The sequence below is a fragment of the Elephas maximus genome, chromosome 19 (genome assembly GCF_024166365.1).
Source record: "Elephas maximus indicus isolate mEleMax1 chromosome 19, mEleMax1 primary haplotype, whole genome shotgun sequence".
In the NCBI taxonomy this organism is placed as follows: Eukaryota; Metazoa; Chordata; class Mammalia; order Proboscidea; family Elephantidae; genus Elephas; species Elephas maximus.
The window spans coordinates 55,027,069-55,043,662 of NC_064837.1; the positions used below are offsets into that span (position 1 = coordinate 55,027,069).

General features: G+C 53.5%; 2 protein-coding genes across 2 annotated transcripts; one reads left to right on the forward strand and one right to left on the reverse strand.

The window, feature by feature from the left end:
* The first annotated feature begins 10 nt into the window (after window positions 1–10).
* Window positions 11–4,381, forward strand: PSMC5 (proteasome 26S subunit, ATPase 5). The gene is made up of 12 exons (XM_049859091.1): window positions 11–119; window positions 733–804; window positions 1,893–1,962; window positions 2,279–2,376; window positions 2,534–2,590; window positions 2,672–2,902; window positions 3,204–3,330; window positions 3,419–3,609; window positions 3,697–3,795; window positions 3,872–3,982; window positions 4,071–4,157; window positions 4,269–4,381. The coding sequence occupies exons 1-12, from the start codon at window positions 96–98 to the stop codon at window positions 4,320–4,322; spliced, it is 1,221 nt and encodes a 406-aa protein (XP_049715048.1). The 5' UTR covers window positions 11–95; the 3' UTR covers window positions 4,323–4,381.
* Window positions 4,382–4,460: 79 nt separating this feature from the next.
* On the reverse strand, window positions 4,461–14,674 carry SMARCD2 (SWI/SNF related, matrix associated, actin dependent regulator of chromatin, subfamily d, member 2). Its single transcript, XM_049859090.1, has 13 exons — window positions 14,155–14,674; window positions 9,557–9,741; window positions 9,352–9,394; window positions 9,100–9,222; window positions 8,140–8,295; window positions 7,164–7,259; window positions 6,896–6,997; window positions 6,582–6,743; window positions 6,309–6,406; window positions 5,979–6,114; window positions 5,703–5,825; window positions 5,457–5,558; window positions 4,461–5,379 (listed from the first exon to the last, which is right to left on the reverse strand). Exons 1-13 carry the CDS (start codon window positions 14,368–14,370, stop codon window positions 5,326–5,328), a joined length of 1,596 nt encoding a protein of 531 aa, XP_049715047.1. The 5' UTR covers window positions 14,371–14,674; the 3' UTR covers window positions 4,461–5,325.
* Between the last annotated feature and the right edge of the window lie 1,920 nt (window positions 14,675–16,594).

A 16,594-nucleotide genomic window follows, 5' to 3' on the forward strand; every position in this document is an offset into this window, starting at 1 on the left:
CCCGGAACTCCTCTGTTCTCGCCTTCGGCCCCAAGTCCTTGCTTCTGCGCTTGCGCTCCCAGGCGGATGCCAGTGGTCTCCGCTGAAGAGGGAAGATGGCGCTTGACGCACCAGAGCAGGTATGGCGGCGGCGGCGGCGGCGGCGGCGGCGGCGGGCAGGGGCTGAGGCTGATGCGGAGCGGGAGTGAGCTGAGGTGGGGAGCGGGCCGGGGCAAGGTGGTCGGGAGTGGCTGGACCAATCCAGACCGGGCCCTGCTGGGACTGCATCTGCTGTGTCAACGCCGCCCGCGGTGAGTCAGGGCAGGGCCCCCAGAGGAGGACACGGTAGAAACCGAGTGCGGAGCGATGGGAGCGGGAACGGGGCCGGCCGCGAGTCGCAGGTAGATTGGGGACATAGCGTCCGGCCTTCTTCTTGGCTCCGCTTATTAACGTAATAACACCAGGGGTTTGTGTAGCGCTTGACAGTACAAAGCGCCCTCTTGTTTATTGTCTCTTGGTCCTCCTAGAGTTCTGTGAGGTAGGCGGCGTTCTCATTCTCATTTTATTTTAGTCGTGTGGAAACGGAGGGTTCAGAAAGGATGGAATGAGGGCTTAGAATCCAAATCTTAAAGCTCCAAAGTCCGAGCTGTTTTTATACATAATGCTGCTTGGTATTTAAGTGAAGTGCTCTGGAAGGGTTTTTAACCCTTTGGGTGTTTAACCTGTTATTTAGTAATTACACTGTGTCTTCAGATGGAGCTGGAAGAGGGGAAAGCAGGCAGTGGACTCCGCCAATACTATCTGTCCAAGATTGAAGAACTCCAGGTGAGGACCGGCTCCAGAGGGAGCTGGGATGGGGGGTGGAGGATTAATGGAAGCAGATTTCTACAAGTCTTTGTAATTAACACGGGCATGTGGTGCAAGAGCCTGTTTCATTTTCTTTTTTTTGTTGTTGTAGTTTTTAGAAAAGTGAACATTAAAAGTAGCAAACCAACAGTACAAAGTATATGAAGTTAACAGTTTCTTGTTCCCGTCAAGTCCTACTGCTTTGTGGGTAATCAGTATTCAGTCTGTTACACATTTTCAAAGATTCAAGTTTTAACAGGAAAGGTACCCATAGCCAAGGGCCATTCCTTTTGGAAGAGGCGTGAATGAAAGTTTATCAGAAAGGGGTTGGGCAGGATAAAATCAAAGTGTGAGGGAAGACAGCATTAAGGATTCTGGACGGTGTTGATTCCATGGGAATAAATGAAAAAGAATTGGGCAACCCAGTGCTCTAGCCTAAAGAGGTAGCAGGAACCATGGAACTAAGATAAAATAATCGTATGGATAGGGGAAGAGCCACAAGAAAAATTTCTGAACTCCAGGTATATTTGTAGGTGTCAACAACATGTTTGATTTACCATTTTAAGGATGCTTTTATGTGTGATTTTCTCTGTTTCTCACAATACTTGAGAAGAGAAGCAGGGAAGGTGAGGCCATACCAGTTTGCAGTCTGGAAGCAGGTATAGATCTTTTAAGTGGCTTGCTCTAGCTTTACTTAGCTGTTAACTGGCAGCAGCTGGGCTAGAACTCAGGCTTCTCACTCAAAGGCTAGAAGTCTCCCCACTATACCATGTTGCCTCCCCTTAAGAAATTTACTACGTGAGCCAGCTTTAACTTTTCTCCATTAGGGGCTGTTACTCCTGGACCAGTATTGGACAGCAGACTTTTTTGATGACTGCCGTAGGCTCCAGAGGAACTCTTAGAGGAAAGGACAGGGTCATTAGGGTCATATTGGAGAACCTGATACAATGTGTAGATGTCCAGTGTTCTTCCCATACTCAGCTCATACCCATCTATGAAGGGTCCTGGCCATGGTCCTACTCTCTTTTGCCCTTGGATAATGAAATCTTCTCCCTTGTTTTCTACAGCTAATTGTGAACGACAAGAGCCAAAACCTCAGGCGGCTGCAGGCACAGAGAAATGAGTTAAATGCAAAAGGTGAAAGGGGAAGACGGAAAGGCTGCATGTGGGCTGTGGCTCTGAGGCCTGTTACTAGTCTCCCTGAACTAAGTCTTCACAGCAGTGCTCATTGTTTCCTCCCAACCCTGAGTGACGGTTTGCACTATGTCCTTATATATTTGTTTCACATGGATATTTTCCTCTAGTGCTACATTATAGCTCCCTTAAGGACAAGACTTAACATGTGTGTGGCTTTCCTGTCAAAATTTCAGTGGTGTTCAGTTCATGTTTGCTGAATTGAGTCATGGGTGAGAGGACATGCTGGGAGGTTGGTGACCACTTGTTTCTCACCTAGTTCGCCTATTGCGAGAGGAGCTACAGCTGCTGCAGGAACAGGGCTCCTATGTGGGGGAAGTAGTCCGGGCCATGGATAAGAAGAAAGTGTTGGTTAAGGTAAAGGCAGCATGACCCAAGGACCAGCCCCAAGTGCCCACTGTGTTCCCGCCCCTTTGTACGTAGCTTTGGAAGAAAGGCGTTTTGTCAGATTACTCTAGGACTCTCGGGTCTTCCTGAGTGGGGACTGGTGATTCATGAGCCGTTGTTTCTTTAGGTACATCCTGAGGGCAAGTTTGTTGTAGATGTGGACAAGAACATCGACATCAATGATGTGAGTGTGGCAGGTGAGGTGGAGGTTAGGGTCAGCTCCCATTGCACCACTCTCTGAAATCCCTTTGCTCCCCTCACCCAGGTGACCCCCAATTGCCGGGTGGCTCTAAGAAATGACAGCTACACCCTGCACAAGATCCTGCCCAACAAGGTGGACCCCCTGGTGTCATTGATGATGGTGGAGAAGGTACCAGACTCAACCTATGAGATGATTGGCGGACTGGACAAGCAGATCAAGGAGATCAAAGAAGTCATCGAGCTACCTGTTAAACATCCTGAGCTCTTTGAAGCATTAGGGATTGCACAGCCCAAGGTGAGGAGCTTGGCTTTCTTTAGGAGGGGCATGCTGTGTCAGCCCCTCCTGCCCCGGGTCACACTGAGGAGCGGCAGTGTTAGGATAGGCTATAGCCTACTTATGCTGGTTTCTCTGCAAGAAGAGAAGCTGGGAAGGGTGTTTCCAGGGCATTGAGGGGGTTCAGATACAAGCCCCAGAAGGGACCTTGCCATTCATTTTTTGTATCTCTACCGTCTAGCACAGGGTCCAGCACACAGCAGGCACTCAGTAAGTGTTCACTGAACGAATTGAGGGGCTGAATCCTGCTTTTTCCTTCTAGGGGGTGCTGCTGTATGGACCCCCAGGCACTGGGAAGACACTGTTGGCCCGGGCTGTGGCTCATCATACGGATTGCACCTTCATTCGCGTCTCTGGCTCTGAATTGGTACAGAAATTCATTGGGGAAGGTAACTGTGGCCAGGAACATGAGAAGTAGAGGTGGGGGAAGACCAAAGGTCTCATCGCCTCCCTAACACCAGCTTGGCCTCCACACAGGGGCAAGAATGGTGAGGGAGCTGTTTGTGATGGCACGAGAGCATGCTCCATCCATCATCTTCATGGATGAAATCGACTCCATTGGCTCTTCACGACTGGAGGGGGGCTCTGGAGGGGACAGTGAAGTGCAGCGCACCATGCTGGAGCTGCTCAATCAGCTGGATGGCTTTGAGGCCACCAAGAATATCAAGGTGAGGTGAGCCAAGGGAGGGCCCTGGGTGACTAGCAGGCCGAGGAAGAGCTTAGCTGATAGCATCACCACCCCTTGCTCCACTCAGGTCATCATGGCTACTAACAGGATTGATATCCTGGACTCGGCACTGCTGCGTCCCGGGCGAATCGACAGAAAAATTGAATTCCCACCCCCCAACGAGGAGGTTGGTGATGGGCCTCCCTGGGAGAGGCTGTAGGGGTGGAGGGATGGGGCTCAGGCCTTTCCTCTGGGGTCTCTAGGCCCGGCTGGACATTTTGAAGATCCATTCTCGGAAAATGAACCTGACCCGGGGGATCAACCTTAGAAAAATTGCTGAACTTATGCCAGGAGCATCTGGGGCTGAAGTGAAGGTAACTGGGAAACAGGAGGCAGAGTCAGGGAGTGCTGGGCTGAAGGGTGGTGCATAAAGCAGCGCCTCATCTTCCTTTCACTACCCAGGGCGTGTGCACAGAAGCTGGCATGTATGCCCTGCGAGAACGGCGAGTTCACGTCACCCAGGAGGACTTCGAGATGGCAGTAGCCAAGGTACAGGTCCCACTCCTTTCTCCCTTTGCTGGTACTGGCTCTAGAGCAATGAGAGTAGGGTGTGCATTCACCCTGTTGGTAACAACGTGCTGTCGCGTGCTCTCTCTCCAGGTTATGCAGAAGGATAGTGAGAAAAACATGTCTATCAAGAAGCTCTGGAAGTGAGGGAGATGCTCTTTGTGGGGGTCCTCCAAATAAAGCTCTGTGGGACAAGCCCTCTAGGATTCGTCTGTGGTTGTACTGTTAAATGACCAGGTCTGGGGACCACCAATAAACAAAAGGATTTATTTGGAGATTTCTAAACCTGCCAGAAGTGGCACTTGCCCAGCCCTAGGCCCATCCTCCTTACCCAGCTCCAAAGGGCAACAACAGTCCTCTCCCCTCTCACCTTACGGGCCCCTCCACCATGCATACAACCATACTTCAGACCCTGCAGAGGACTGCAGTGTCCCCTCCCTCTATGAGGCATTCTTTCTCTGGGCCCAAGAAGCTGGGGTAGCAGCCCTCAGGCACCCCAAGAGATGATGGCGGCCAGAGCCGCTTGCATAGATTGAGGAAAGAAAATAAGGGAGGAGGCACCAAATAGGGCTCCCTGAAAAACCCCAACTTAACCTCTGTACAAAAAAAGTGGCTCCCGCATAGAAAAACCTGCTCCCCAAATAGTGCAAATACCTAAAGGAAAGGAAAAAGACCAGCAGCAAGGCTGGGCTTATAGGAATGGCAAAGAACTTTGGTTTAGGAAGGCTAGGGAGAGTCTGGGCTGTGCCCCCTTCCTCGCCCAGCTCCCCAGAGCCCCAAGGGGGAGTCTGTAAACATGCAAACCCAGCAGCCTTTGGTTCTGAAATGTCTCAATTACAATGTCCCAGCACAGCCTCCAATAGTCCTACCTGGGCCTGCCTGCAGGGGGCAGAGGAGGCATCTATTATGAGCCTAATAAAGCCAATGCATAAAGTAAGTAATAAGGCTTTGGGAACCTAAGCAACAAGGAATCCTACCACTACATTTATGGAACTAAAGCTGAGGGGTAGAAGGTGACAGGAGACACTCCTCACCCCATCCTTATCCTACATGTCAGCGGCCCCAGCCAGGACCCCATCGGGTAGTCCCTTTCCAGGCTGAGGAGGGGATGGCTCCAAAGCTGGGAATAAAGGAAAAGCTCCCTGAGCAGTTAGGTCAGGCGAATTCCCAGCACCTGTTCCAGTTCCTGCCTGCGCTGCTGCACCTGAAGAAGGGAAAGGCGAAGTGGCTCAGGCCTCAGCTACTCAACAAGCAAAGGAGAGAACTAGGGCAAGGCCTCACCTTGGCAAAGATGTGCCTCCCCACTGCTTCTTGGGCCCAGGGCTGGTGGTAGAAAGCAGCTCGTCTCTCCTCTTCAGGATTCCCAATCACATCAGTGATGATCTACAGAGAGCCAGGGGGAAAGCCATGGCAAAATTCCCACTCCTGAGCCAATCTTTCCCTGGAGCTGGAAGGGTAGTGGGTGGGGGGGGGCAGGAATCACCCAGAACTTAACATTGGATTACCCTCAGGGAAAGAGCACCACACCTTGAGGTCCCGGCGCTGGGAACGGAGCCATTCCTGGATGAAGTCCTGGGGGTCAGTGCTAAAGCTGAGCATAAAATCCCTCTGGGTCTTCAGCTGGTTGATGGACTCAATGGTCTCATGGATCTGGGGGAAGTGGTGCACATGTCAGACTTGCCCTCTACGTGGAGGGGTCTGTTCCCAGGCTGCAACCGGAAGGTGCTAAGTGTAGGGAAATGTCCGGCAGCCTTCCCACCCCCATCCCAGGCCCAGAGGAAGGTGTGGAGGTAAAGGGCCCACCTTGACATCAAGGGAGGCAATCTCCTGCTGATTGGTGGTAGAAGCCAGAAAGTTGCTCATCTGGGCTTTCAGTGGGTCATCCACCTCCACGTCAATGTCATAGCAGGCAGTTTTCTTCTGGTCATTAGGGTCCACGCTGCAGGCAGCACATGGGAAGGAAGGGGAAGAACACAGCTGTATGCATTCATCCACCTGGGATAAACCTGGAGCCCATTCTGTGCGCACGACTGGGGAATGAGAAACCAAACCTGCTGCTTCTCTCCAGCATTAAATCAAACCAAAGGTGACTCTGCTCTTAGGACAGCCCTCCCATCCCCTGCCTCAGTTTACCTAATGACATGGTTGATGACAATGGGGTCTGGATGCTGCAGCAACCCAGCCAGCTTCATGGGAATCTCAGAGAAACGGAGTCGACCACAACTGAAGATCTGCAGAGAGTACCAAAGGCTCAGTGATGCCTCTGAGGGCACCAGTGAGACGTGGACCATTCCAGAGTCAGTAAGGGCAGTGGACTGAAGAATGTGGCTGAGAAGAAGCCTGGCGAGGCTCCAGAACAGTGGGCCAGGAAGGAGCTGTGTGTCGGGAGGGGTGGCATCGGTTCACCTGGCGGAAGTAGCGGTTGCAGTTGATGTACTCGCGCTCATGCCCATCCTGCAGCTGGTTGTGTTTGATGTAAAGCCACAGGGCCTGCATGATGGCTGCCCTCGTCTGTGTGTGCACTCCCAGCAGCCTTGCCAGTCGCGGGTCCAGCTTGTACTGGGGAGGCTGGGGATGGGATAGACAGGAGTCAGAGGAGGTGTGCTTATGAAAAAACGAAGTGGGAGAATAGGACAGAGACAGGAAGGGTTGACAACAGGAGCCTGTCCCTCCCCTCCAGATAAGTCTCCGGACCAGACACGGCCCCAGACATTTGTCACCTGATGATCCAGCATGAGCAGAAGGGTACACTTGACGTTCAGGTCTCCAGGCCGTTTCACCTGGAAGCCATCTGTCTCCTGGGTCGTAGGCATCCTGTGCCACTGGCAGGGAAGAGGCGAGCGGAGCTTATCACCAAGGGAGTGGGCGTGAATATACACGCCTGGCCCTCCTAGGCGATCAAGGGCATGCCTCTGCCCAACAAGCACATCAGCCTGTGCCCTGTCCTCGGGTTGCTCTTTTCTCCCCATGCCCTGGGTCCACACTCACCTCCACCAGGTGGTTGTCAGGCCCATACAGCTCCTTGTCCAGCTCAATGACGAGGCTCTTAAAAAATGAAGAAAACTTCCTTTTCTGTTTGCTGGGCTGAGGGTAGAAAGGGGTGTGAGATGGGCATGGTGCTGAGCTCCCTCCTCTCTGGAACCCAAAGGTGTTCTAAGCCCAGAAAAAGAGGTGTATCATTTTAGCCCTGGAGCTCAGGGTCCTGTGGCTTCTTTGGCCCTGAAGGAAAAGAGAGATTGGAGGCAAAGGGTTCTCCATCCAGCCCTGCTGCCAGGCAATAAGGGACTCTGTGAATTAGAAGGGGAGTCCCCAGGTGGTACAAAAAATGTGCTCGCCTGCTAACTGAAAGTTTGGAGGTTCAAGTCCATCCAGAAGCACCTCAGAAAAAAGGCCTGGCAATCTACTTCCCAAAAAATCAGCCATTGAAAACTTTATGGAGGACAGTTCTACTCTGACACACATGGGGTCACCATGAGTCAGAATCAACAAGACAGCAACTGGTATTGGTATTGGTACCCCTTCCTCAAGAAGGTGCTTTACTGCCATCTGCAGGAAATGGCTGTAATGAACATACAAATCAACCTCCACCTGGCTGGAAGCTGTGCAAAGCACAAACATGAGAAGTGCCCTATCCCTTTGGCAGGACTTCTCTGCAACTTCTCAACTGTCTGCCCCCACCCCCCACCCCGCCTTTTTAAATTTATTTTTTGTGCTTTAGGTGAAAGTTTACAAATCAATTCAGCCTCTCATAGAAAAAGTTACACGTACCTTGCTATGTACTCCTAGCTGCTCACCCCTTAATGAGACAGCACATTCCTCCTTTCCACCCTGTATTCCCTGTGTCCATTCAACCAGCTCCCGTCTCCCTCTTCCTTCTCACCTTGACACCAGACAGGAGTCGTCTGGCCCCCATTTTAAGCCCACACAGGCCACCTCCCCCTACAAAGCCCATTCCCCAACTCACATCATCCAGCAGTTTGCCCTCCACTCGGAGTTCCCAGGAAGCCACCTTGTCCCCTGCTGGGGTTCCCCCTGGGGTTCCTGCAGTTCCTACACTATCACCTTCGGCCTTGCTGGGACTGAATGTGTTGGAAATATAGATCCGAAGTTTCCGCTTTTGCTAAAGAGAGAAACACAATCAATTAGAGGCAGACCACATTGGAAAATAATGCTCCCCTGTATTCCCGTATTCACCCATTCAACAGTCAATCCTGTGTTGACTATGGACCCAACACCCTGCTAGGCACTGGGAAGTAGAAGTAGTAATGCCCAGTCCTAGCCTTCGAGGAGCTCCCAATTTTATGGGGGAAGCAGTTGCATTACCAACAATTCCAAAACAGTGGGACTGGTGGTATAATAGAGTGCACATGGGTTTCTATCAGGCAAACTAGAAGCCTCCAGCTCATATTTTAAATGAAGCCCAAACACCCATCATGGTCCCCAAATATCCAGGCCTCCTGGAAAGCCATCACCACTCTGGGGATTGTTCCAGATGATTAAAACAAACAAAGGTTCTCTAGTGATGGGGAGGGAGGCAGGAACTACCCTTATCTACCTTCTAGTCTAGTAGCTTTCTCACTTTTGATTGACCACAACTATACGATATGCATTTTAAATCACAACCAGCATCCACATATATATATTTATAAATACCTGAAACAAAAATCTCATGAAATAATACTTACCTTCACTACGTTGTTTAGTTTTTTTTTACTACATGTGAAGTATTTCCTACTATTTTGTATTTCATTTAAGAAATATGCTGGCCTCAACACATTAAACTGAGTTCATGCCTCACTAATGGGCTGTATCCTGAAGTTTGAAAAACCCTGTTCCAGCCCCACACAGGCCCTTGCTTGGAAAGCAGGACTGGGGAGGGCAGAGAAAGCTTGGGAAGGCTAGGGGCGGTCAGGGCTGCACACACCGTCAGAGGCTTTTTGATGGCCTCCTGGATCTCCATCCGCTTGCGAGCGATGGTCTGGTCCAGCTTCCGCTCAAAAGCCAAGAGATCCATATACGCCTGAGACTCAGGAACAAGCTCCCGTATCTTGAGGAAGGGAGGAGGGATTCATCAGCAGCAGATCTGGCTCCTTCCTCCCTGAGATCGGGGAGGTTGGCCCCCACCCCTAGCCATCCATCAGGCAGGCCTTCAGGGTGCCCCTCCCAACACACTCACTCGCTGAGGTAGAACCTTATCCGCCATCTTCCTCCTCTTCAGCCTGGGGAGGACAGAAATCCACTTGAGAGATCGATGGCCCAAAGGACACTCGCACCCCCTCCACCTCATACACCCTTCAGGCCCCAGGGCCCTCCCCCAAGAGAACCAGAAGTGTTCCTCAGTCATTGCAGTTCTTAGGGTGGGAGAAACAGGAGGGTCTTACCCTCGGCGCTGGGCAGGCATCGGGGGCTGGGGCTGGGGCACGAGCAGGCGTTTTCGGAATGGGTCCATCATGGTGGGTGGCATGCCAGGTCGAAGTGGAGCAGCTGGGCCAAATGGGGAGCCAGCGGGGGGTCCCACTTGCAAGCCAGTCATGGGCATCCGGCTCCCTGGTGACATACCTGGCCGCTGGGGGAAGTGAGCCACTGGTGGGCTGTAGGTCAGTGGCAGGGCTCTCTGGGTTCCGAAGCCCATACCTTCCATCCCTCCCCTCAGCAGGTCTGGCCCTGAGCAGCACACTGCAGAGCCCAGGCTGGAGTGCCAGGAAGGGAGACAAAGGGGAGCAGGCGCCTGAAAGCAGAAGTGTAAACCACACCTGCCCTGCCCCCTTCAACCGCCCTGGCAGTTATGCCAGCGAATGAGGTGGGAGCAGGCCTGCCAGAGCCCAGGGTGGGAGGGGAATCCAGCCTACAAGAGAAGGCCCTGGGGGAGCTGCTCAGGGCCCCTCACCTGCCTCTAGTCTCAGCACTCTCTGAGGGACTCCTGAGGTCCTCAGATGGCTCCTAAGCAATGCTATCCTTCTCCCTCCCTCAACTGGAGGAAGAAGCTGAGGACAGCAGTGTACGGTGGCATCGGGGCAATGTCCTAGCACCCAGACACAAGCAAGCCGATGCCTTGTTAAGGCCTCCCTGAGACCCACAGGCTCAGCCTTCAGGCACAACCCTTGTTGCCAGCCTGGTGGTGTGACTGAGGGACCAAGGGAGTAGAGGGGGTTGGCAGGCCCCCCAGCAGCAGCACCCAGGTGAGCAAGCTGCAACAGGACAGCCTGGAGTGTGTCCCAACTGGTAGGGGCAGCCTCAGGCAGAGTACAGAGACCATCTGGTCACCATATGGTCCCTTCCCACAACCCAGAACTGGACCCTTGTCTCACCTTTCTAGTGTCCCACCCCCTACTCCCGTTCCAGGAGATCCTAAAAGGGAAACTGTGCTCCTGAGTGGCCCATGAGAAAGAGAACAGCTGGCACCTGGACTCTGCCCGTGGTCCAGGCACTACCTGGCAGTCAGGGCTGGCTCAGGCTCAACTTAGCCTGCACCATCCCAAGGTGGAGAATGGGAATAAGGTTATCCTGACATGCAAGGATCAGAGACACAGGGTCAGCAGCAGGAATCTAGGTGACAGAAGTGGCTTCCTTAGAAGCCTGCTGGACTTCCCACCCAAGGCTCAGGTCCCCAACATTTCTGCAGAGCCCATCTGGGCTCCCCTCCACCCCCACCCTCTTCCCCAGGCTGCTGCCTGCAAGTCCTGTTTGGCAGCTCTGCCTCACACATGCTGTCCCTGGCAGCTTCGCAGGGCCGGCCCCAGGGCCCAGATTATGCAACCAACACAACTAGCCAACCAAGCCAGGCTGGGTGGGGATGAGCACCAAATCAAAGGACCCCCCACTGCCACCATGGAGAGGACATTCTTCCCTCACCCCATTATCTAGCTCTAACCTTATGTTCCCACCACAGGGGGTCAGAGTCTCGACCAGAAGCAGAGATAAAGAGGAACCTAAGGCCTGGACCTGGGGAAGGGGAGAGGAGCAAGGCGGGAGGGAGAGTTTGGAAGAATGGAGAGTTAAAGGTGGGAACTCTGGGGCCTTTGGGAGTCCTGCCACAAGTCTCTTCCCATCAGGAAGAAGTTCATCTGAACTGCTGAAAGGCAAAAGACAGCCTGTTCCTCTGCCTTAATGAGCCATGGCCAGAGATTATGGAAAACAAACTTAGTCGTGGCCACAGCTGTAAACTCAGGTCCCAAACATCCCAGACTTGCATTTTTCCCAGTGCCTGAGCCCAATGGGAGGGACAACTGAAGCAGTGGGCCCTGTGGTCTCCATGAAGCTACTCACTAGGGTGTTCACAAAACCTCCTTCAGCACCACCCACCTTTCCTGGGCAGGTGTTCAGGTACCAGGAAGTCCCAAGACAAGAGGCACAGGCAGGGCCTGTAATAGGCTCCACCCAGACATCTGCCCCAGACTTCCTGGGCTCAGAGGCCCCGGCTCATCCAGGGCCCAGGCTTCTCCCAGGAGGGGAGGGGCCCAGGGGAAGGCAGCTCACAGTTCATGAAGCCCCAGCTTGGCCCTGCCAAGCTCCACAGCTAGCCTTTGAAGCATCAGTAACTCCTCCCCCTTCAAAAAAATAACCCAGGAATTAAAAAAAAAAAAAAAAAAAGCCCAGAACTCTCAGCTCTTGGCATTCCAGATTATGCAGCCTGCAGCCCAGCTAGGTGGGCTTGACTCAGTCCCCTGACCCTCAGAAGCATGCAGTAACCTCCCCTCTTTGGCCCAGCACAGGCCATATTGTAAGCTTGGCTCCACCACCACCACCACCACCACCAGGACAGCAGGGGCAGAAGGCTGGGCCTGATGCTGTGGGCCTCCAGCTGAGGAATCCAGACCTCAAGAGAGCACGTTCTTCACTGCCCCAAGCCTGTGGCCCCGACACTCCTGGTGGCTGGGCCTCAGTTAGAGGAGAACATATTCCCCATGAGCAGCAAGTATTCTAAATTCTCCAGAATAAACCCAGCAATTCGTGGTGCCTGCGTGCGTGCACAGGTGGGAGCATACGCGTATGTGTGCACTTCTGATTTTCTGGTGTTTTGAAGCTCCTCCGCTGACTGTTCGAACCAGTGTCTAGAGGGAGCTGGTTCATCACGCCCCTCTTTTCCGTTGGCTCCCCTAATTTGCCTAGCTCAGGCCCTCGAATGTCTGCTCTTCCACCTCACCTAACGAGCCCTCATAGACAGGAACTGCTCTTGCTCCTCAGATCCGGGAGTCAAACCACCCCCCTTAGAAAGAGGGCAAGCAGATCCTCCTACTTCCAAACTCACCAAAGTGAGCTGGATTCTCCCTCTCCACATCTACGGATGGGATGGGAAGCCTTGGGAAGCAGAGGGTCGGTGCCTTCCCCTAGTTCCCCACCATAAAGCCCAGGCCACTCGGCCAGCCACCTCGGCCTTGCTGCAGTACCACGGCCACTCCCCACAAAACCTTGTGGGATCAATCCTAGAAGGGGCTTTCCTAAGGGCACATTTCCCATGGGGTGCATGCCAAGGGAGCTGAACAGTCTCCTCTCCGATTTCAGGTCTCCCCAGGCCTAAGGCTCACAGAGAGACTCACAGTCCAGGTCTCAGCTAACAGGCCCAAGGGCTATAATGGTCCATGTGGAGACCCCTCAGGGACACTTGGGCCCATGAATCCCCAAAGGGGAGGGCAAGGTGGGAAAGATGGACTCCAGCTGGAGGCCTTGGGGCCAGGTCAATCTCTGTCCATATTCACACCTTCTGTTTTCTTTTGGGAGAGGAGAGAAAGAGACAGAGCATAAGAGGAAAAAAAAAAATCACTGTCCCCCGTTAACTATTTCTTTAGAAAGTGACGGCTCTGCACACATCCTACCCCATGAGGGACCACTTCCAGGACCTCTCCCAGGTGACATGAGGAGGGGTCAAAGGAAGTCCCAGTGTAGACCTTGGGAGATTAGTAAGAAGCCTGTGCCAAATGCTGGGGCACACGGGCTGGGATATGGTGGTATGAGACCCTTAAGGCTAAATGAAAATGGAGAAGGGGTAAAAAGGACGGACAATTCTCAAGCATTCTGGGGCCACCTGAAACAACGGACGGGACAAGGGGACTGTTGAGTCCCACCAGCAGGGTCAGGCAGAGTTCCTCACACACTGACCCTGAGGATCCAGTCTGTGCCTCTCAAAGCCTTTGGAGCTCTCCTCACAAACTCCAAAGGGGTCAGGACAGTAGGGTCCTTCGAAGTGACTCTCCCAGCTCCTTCCACCCCAGACCAGCAGGGCTCAGTGGAGCTTCCCTGCTCCTCCAGACTAATCAACTCCTGGACACTATGACAACAGGCACAAAGCCAAGAAGAGAACGGCCGGAACGGTCTGTCACGGGGCTAGGCTTTTCTTCCTCAGCCTGACCACCACGGTCTCTGCTCTAACTCAGTCACCCCATTAAGTGGAATCCCCTTGCTCTGTCCTCAGCCTCCCACGCTCTGGGAAGCCAGGCTCTTCTTCCTCTTAAGCAGCTGGGAGCCATCTAAGAACGCAGCCAGCCAACAGGACAGGGCATGCTAAACTCTCCCAGTTCCGGACTAGAAAAACCAGGGTAGACTTGGGGTGGGACGAGGTCAATGCAGCAAAACCCTGATTTCTCAGTGAGGGCCCTTGAGGCTCCCCTTTTCCAAAACTTTCTCGTCACTTCCCAGGACCCCAACCCAGGATCTACGCCAGATTTCTCAGAGCCACACATTCACTAGCTCCTACGACTCCTATATCTCACTCAGAATCCCAGCCCCCACGGGACCCCCAGACCCTCCGAACTGCTTCAAACCCTCCACCCCAGAGACCCTCTTACCCTTTTCCCCCAACTCCTCCACCACCTCCCGGCTGCACCCTGAGGGTCCCTGGTTTTGTCTTCCACATATCCCATGAGACCCCGTGCAGGGACTATGCCCTCTGCCCAGGAGGCACTCCCAGGGCCTCTACCCGCGCGCCCGCTCTGTCCCTGCCCGGGGCGCCCTCGCGGCTCCGCCCGCCCAGCCACCGCCTTACCTGGTACGGCGCTGCGGGCCCCGCGGGCCCCATGGGGCGGAAGGCGGCGGCCGCGGGGCCCCCCACGCCTCCAGCCGGCCCTGGTCCCCTGAGCGCCGGTCCGGGCAGCATGCCGGGTCCCGCGGGGGGAGGTGGCGCCCCCAGGGCCGCGGCCACGGCGCTGCCGCCGGGGCTCAGCGGGGGCAGCGGGAACCCGCCCGCGCCACGACCCGACATCGCTCCGTCCCGTCCGGCGGTGTCGCGATCCGGACTCCGGGCTTCGCGACGAATCCGGTCCGTGCTCCGTGCTCCGGGACTTTCCGATCTAAATTCCGGGTTCTGCCAATCCGAGTTCTGGGGTTTGCTGATCCGGGTTCCGGGATTTCCTAATCCAAGTTCGGGAGTTGCTCACTGACCCGGTTTGGGCTAGGGCCAATCCTGATTCCGCTCCTGTCGTGCAAATTCCGGATCCGGGATCTGCTACGCGCCCGCCCGCCGCCCCCGAGCCGCGGCAAGTTGAGCCGCCGGCGCCCAGCTTACCCAGAGGCTGCAACTAGCTCCCTGCCCCGCCCAACCCAGCCCTGCAGTAGGCCCCGCCTACCTCTAGCTGCCCAATGCTAGGATGCCTCCTCAAATCCCGCCCCTCGCGAGACCCGCCCCTAGCAGGCACCGCCCCTAACTGCCGGCCCCCCCCAGGCCCCGCCCACAATGCTAGGGCCGGCCCTTCGCCGGAGGGGCGGGAGAGGAAGCTTAGCCCGGAAACGCCAAGCAAGGCTCGGGGTCAGAAGTCGAAGGTTACATGGGGCCGCCACACTGACTGGGGTAGTTGCTGCTCTCTCTCTGGTGTAGCCGCCAGACTTTACGTAGTTTTGTCAGATATCCTTTTTACATTTTCAGCATTAAAGACAAATAAGGGCTGCTCTCTGGGGCAGAACAGCTGCCAACTCGGCTTTCTTATAAAGCTCTTCCTGGTGGCTCAGAGCTGCCAAAGGACATCAGCGGTTCCAGACCCGACCCAGCTGTGTTAAGGGTCGACTTGGCTAATTGCTAAATTCTTCTCGTGCATTTTTAACATGGCTTTGCCTCACTTTAAGGAAGCCCAGTACTTGACTTCACATGAAGTTTTTCTAGGTGAAGAAAATTTGGACTATGAAAAATCTCCCTGCAGTTAAATAAGGTGTTTCTCCAGTAGTTATAGCACTTCATTTTTCAAAAATCCAGGTAGCTTACCTTAGGTGATCTGAGGTCTCCTCCCCTAATACAGACCAGTGCTTCACAAGCTTTTATGAGCATACAGGACACCTAAGGCTCACATTAAAAATGTTGATTATGATTCAATAGCCCTGATGGTGCAACAGTTTTAAGTACTTGGCTGCTACCTGAAAGGTTGGTGGTTTGAACTTACTCAGTGGCTCTGGGAGAGGGACCTGGCAATCTGCTCCTGTAAAGATTAACCAAAAACCCAAATCCATTGCTGTCCAGTCGATTCCGACTTATAGCCACCATATAGGACAGTGTAGAATTGCCCCGTAGGGTTTCCAAGGCTGTAATCTTTAGAGAGGAGCCTTGGTGGTGCAGTGGTTAAGGGCTCAGCTGCTAACCAGAAGGTCAGCAGTTCAAATCCACCAGCTGCTCCTTGGAAACCTTATGGGGCAGTTCTACTCTGTCCTGTAGGGTCACTATGAGTCTGGATTGACTGGTCAGCAATGGGTTTGGTTTTTGGTTTTAATCTTTAGGGAAGCTGACTGCCACATCTTTCTCCTGACGCCTAAAAATTACAGCCTAGGAAACCCTATGGAGCAGTTCTACTCTGTCACATGGGGTTGCCATAAGTCAAAATCAACTTGATGGCATCTAACAACAACAAGGTCTGGAGTGGGGCCCAAGATTCTGTATTTCTAACAAATTCTCAAGCGATGCTGTTGCTACTCAGACCACACTTTGAGTGGCCAAAGTAAAAGACTGTTTGGCCTATTTGGCCCTAATCCTCTGCTTTATGTTTTCATCCCCAAGCAAGTGATTGCTTACCTCCTTGTACCATAGCACCCTAGAGCTTGTTTATAGCACAGCCCTCCAGTCCTTTTTAGAAATTAGTTTTCCTGATATGTACCTCCTTGTATCTTTCTTCCAGTGATAAACCCTGCTATTGCTGCTGCTTTGCTACCTCTTGGTCCTCTCAGTTTCCTCTTCCTCCTCAAAAGTCAGTTTACCTGCCAGTCTAGGGACCAAAAAAAGCTCATCGCTGTCAAATTGATTCTGACTCATAGCAACCATAAAGACAGAGTAGAACTACGCCAGTGGGTTTCCAAGGCTGTAAGTCTTTATGGAAACAGACTGCCACATCTCTCTCACGGAGCGACAGGTGGGTTCGAACCACCAGCCTTTCAGTTAGCAGCCAGGCTGAACCACTGTGCTGAAACACTGCATCGCCAGGGCTTTGGCAGTCTAGGGACAGGTCACC

Coding starts and splice junctions, on each gene's coding strand:
- PSMC5 (XM_049859091.1), top strand. CDS start 96: ATGGCGCTTGACGCACCAGAGCAG. Junction 2,903..3,203: donor TAGGGATTGCACAGCCCAAG/GTGAGGAGCTTG, acceptor TTTTCCTTCTAG/GGGGTGCTGCTGTATGGACC. Junction 3,331..3,418: donor ACAGAAATTCATTGGGGAAG/GTAACTGTGGCC, acceptor GCCTCCACACAG/GGGCAAGAATGGTGAGGGAG.
- SMARCD2 (XM_049859090.1), bottom strand. CDS start 14,370: ATGTCGGGTCGTGGCGCGGGCGGGTTCCCGCTGCCCCCGCTGAGCCCC. Junction 9,223..9,351: donor ATAAGGTTCTACCTCAGCGA/GTGAGTGTGTTG, acceptor CCCTTCCTCAAG/ATACGGGAGCTTGTTCCTGA. Junction 5,380..5,456: donor GGAGGCACATCTTTGCCAAG/GTGAGGCCTTGC, acceptor TCCCTTCTTCAG/GTGCAGCAGCGCAGGCAGGA.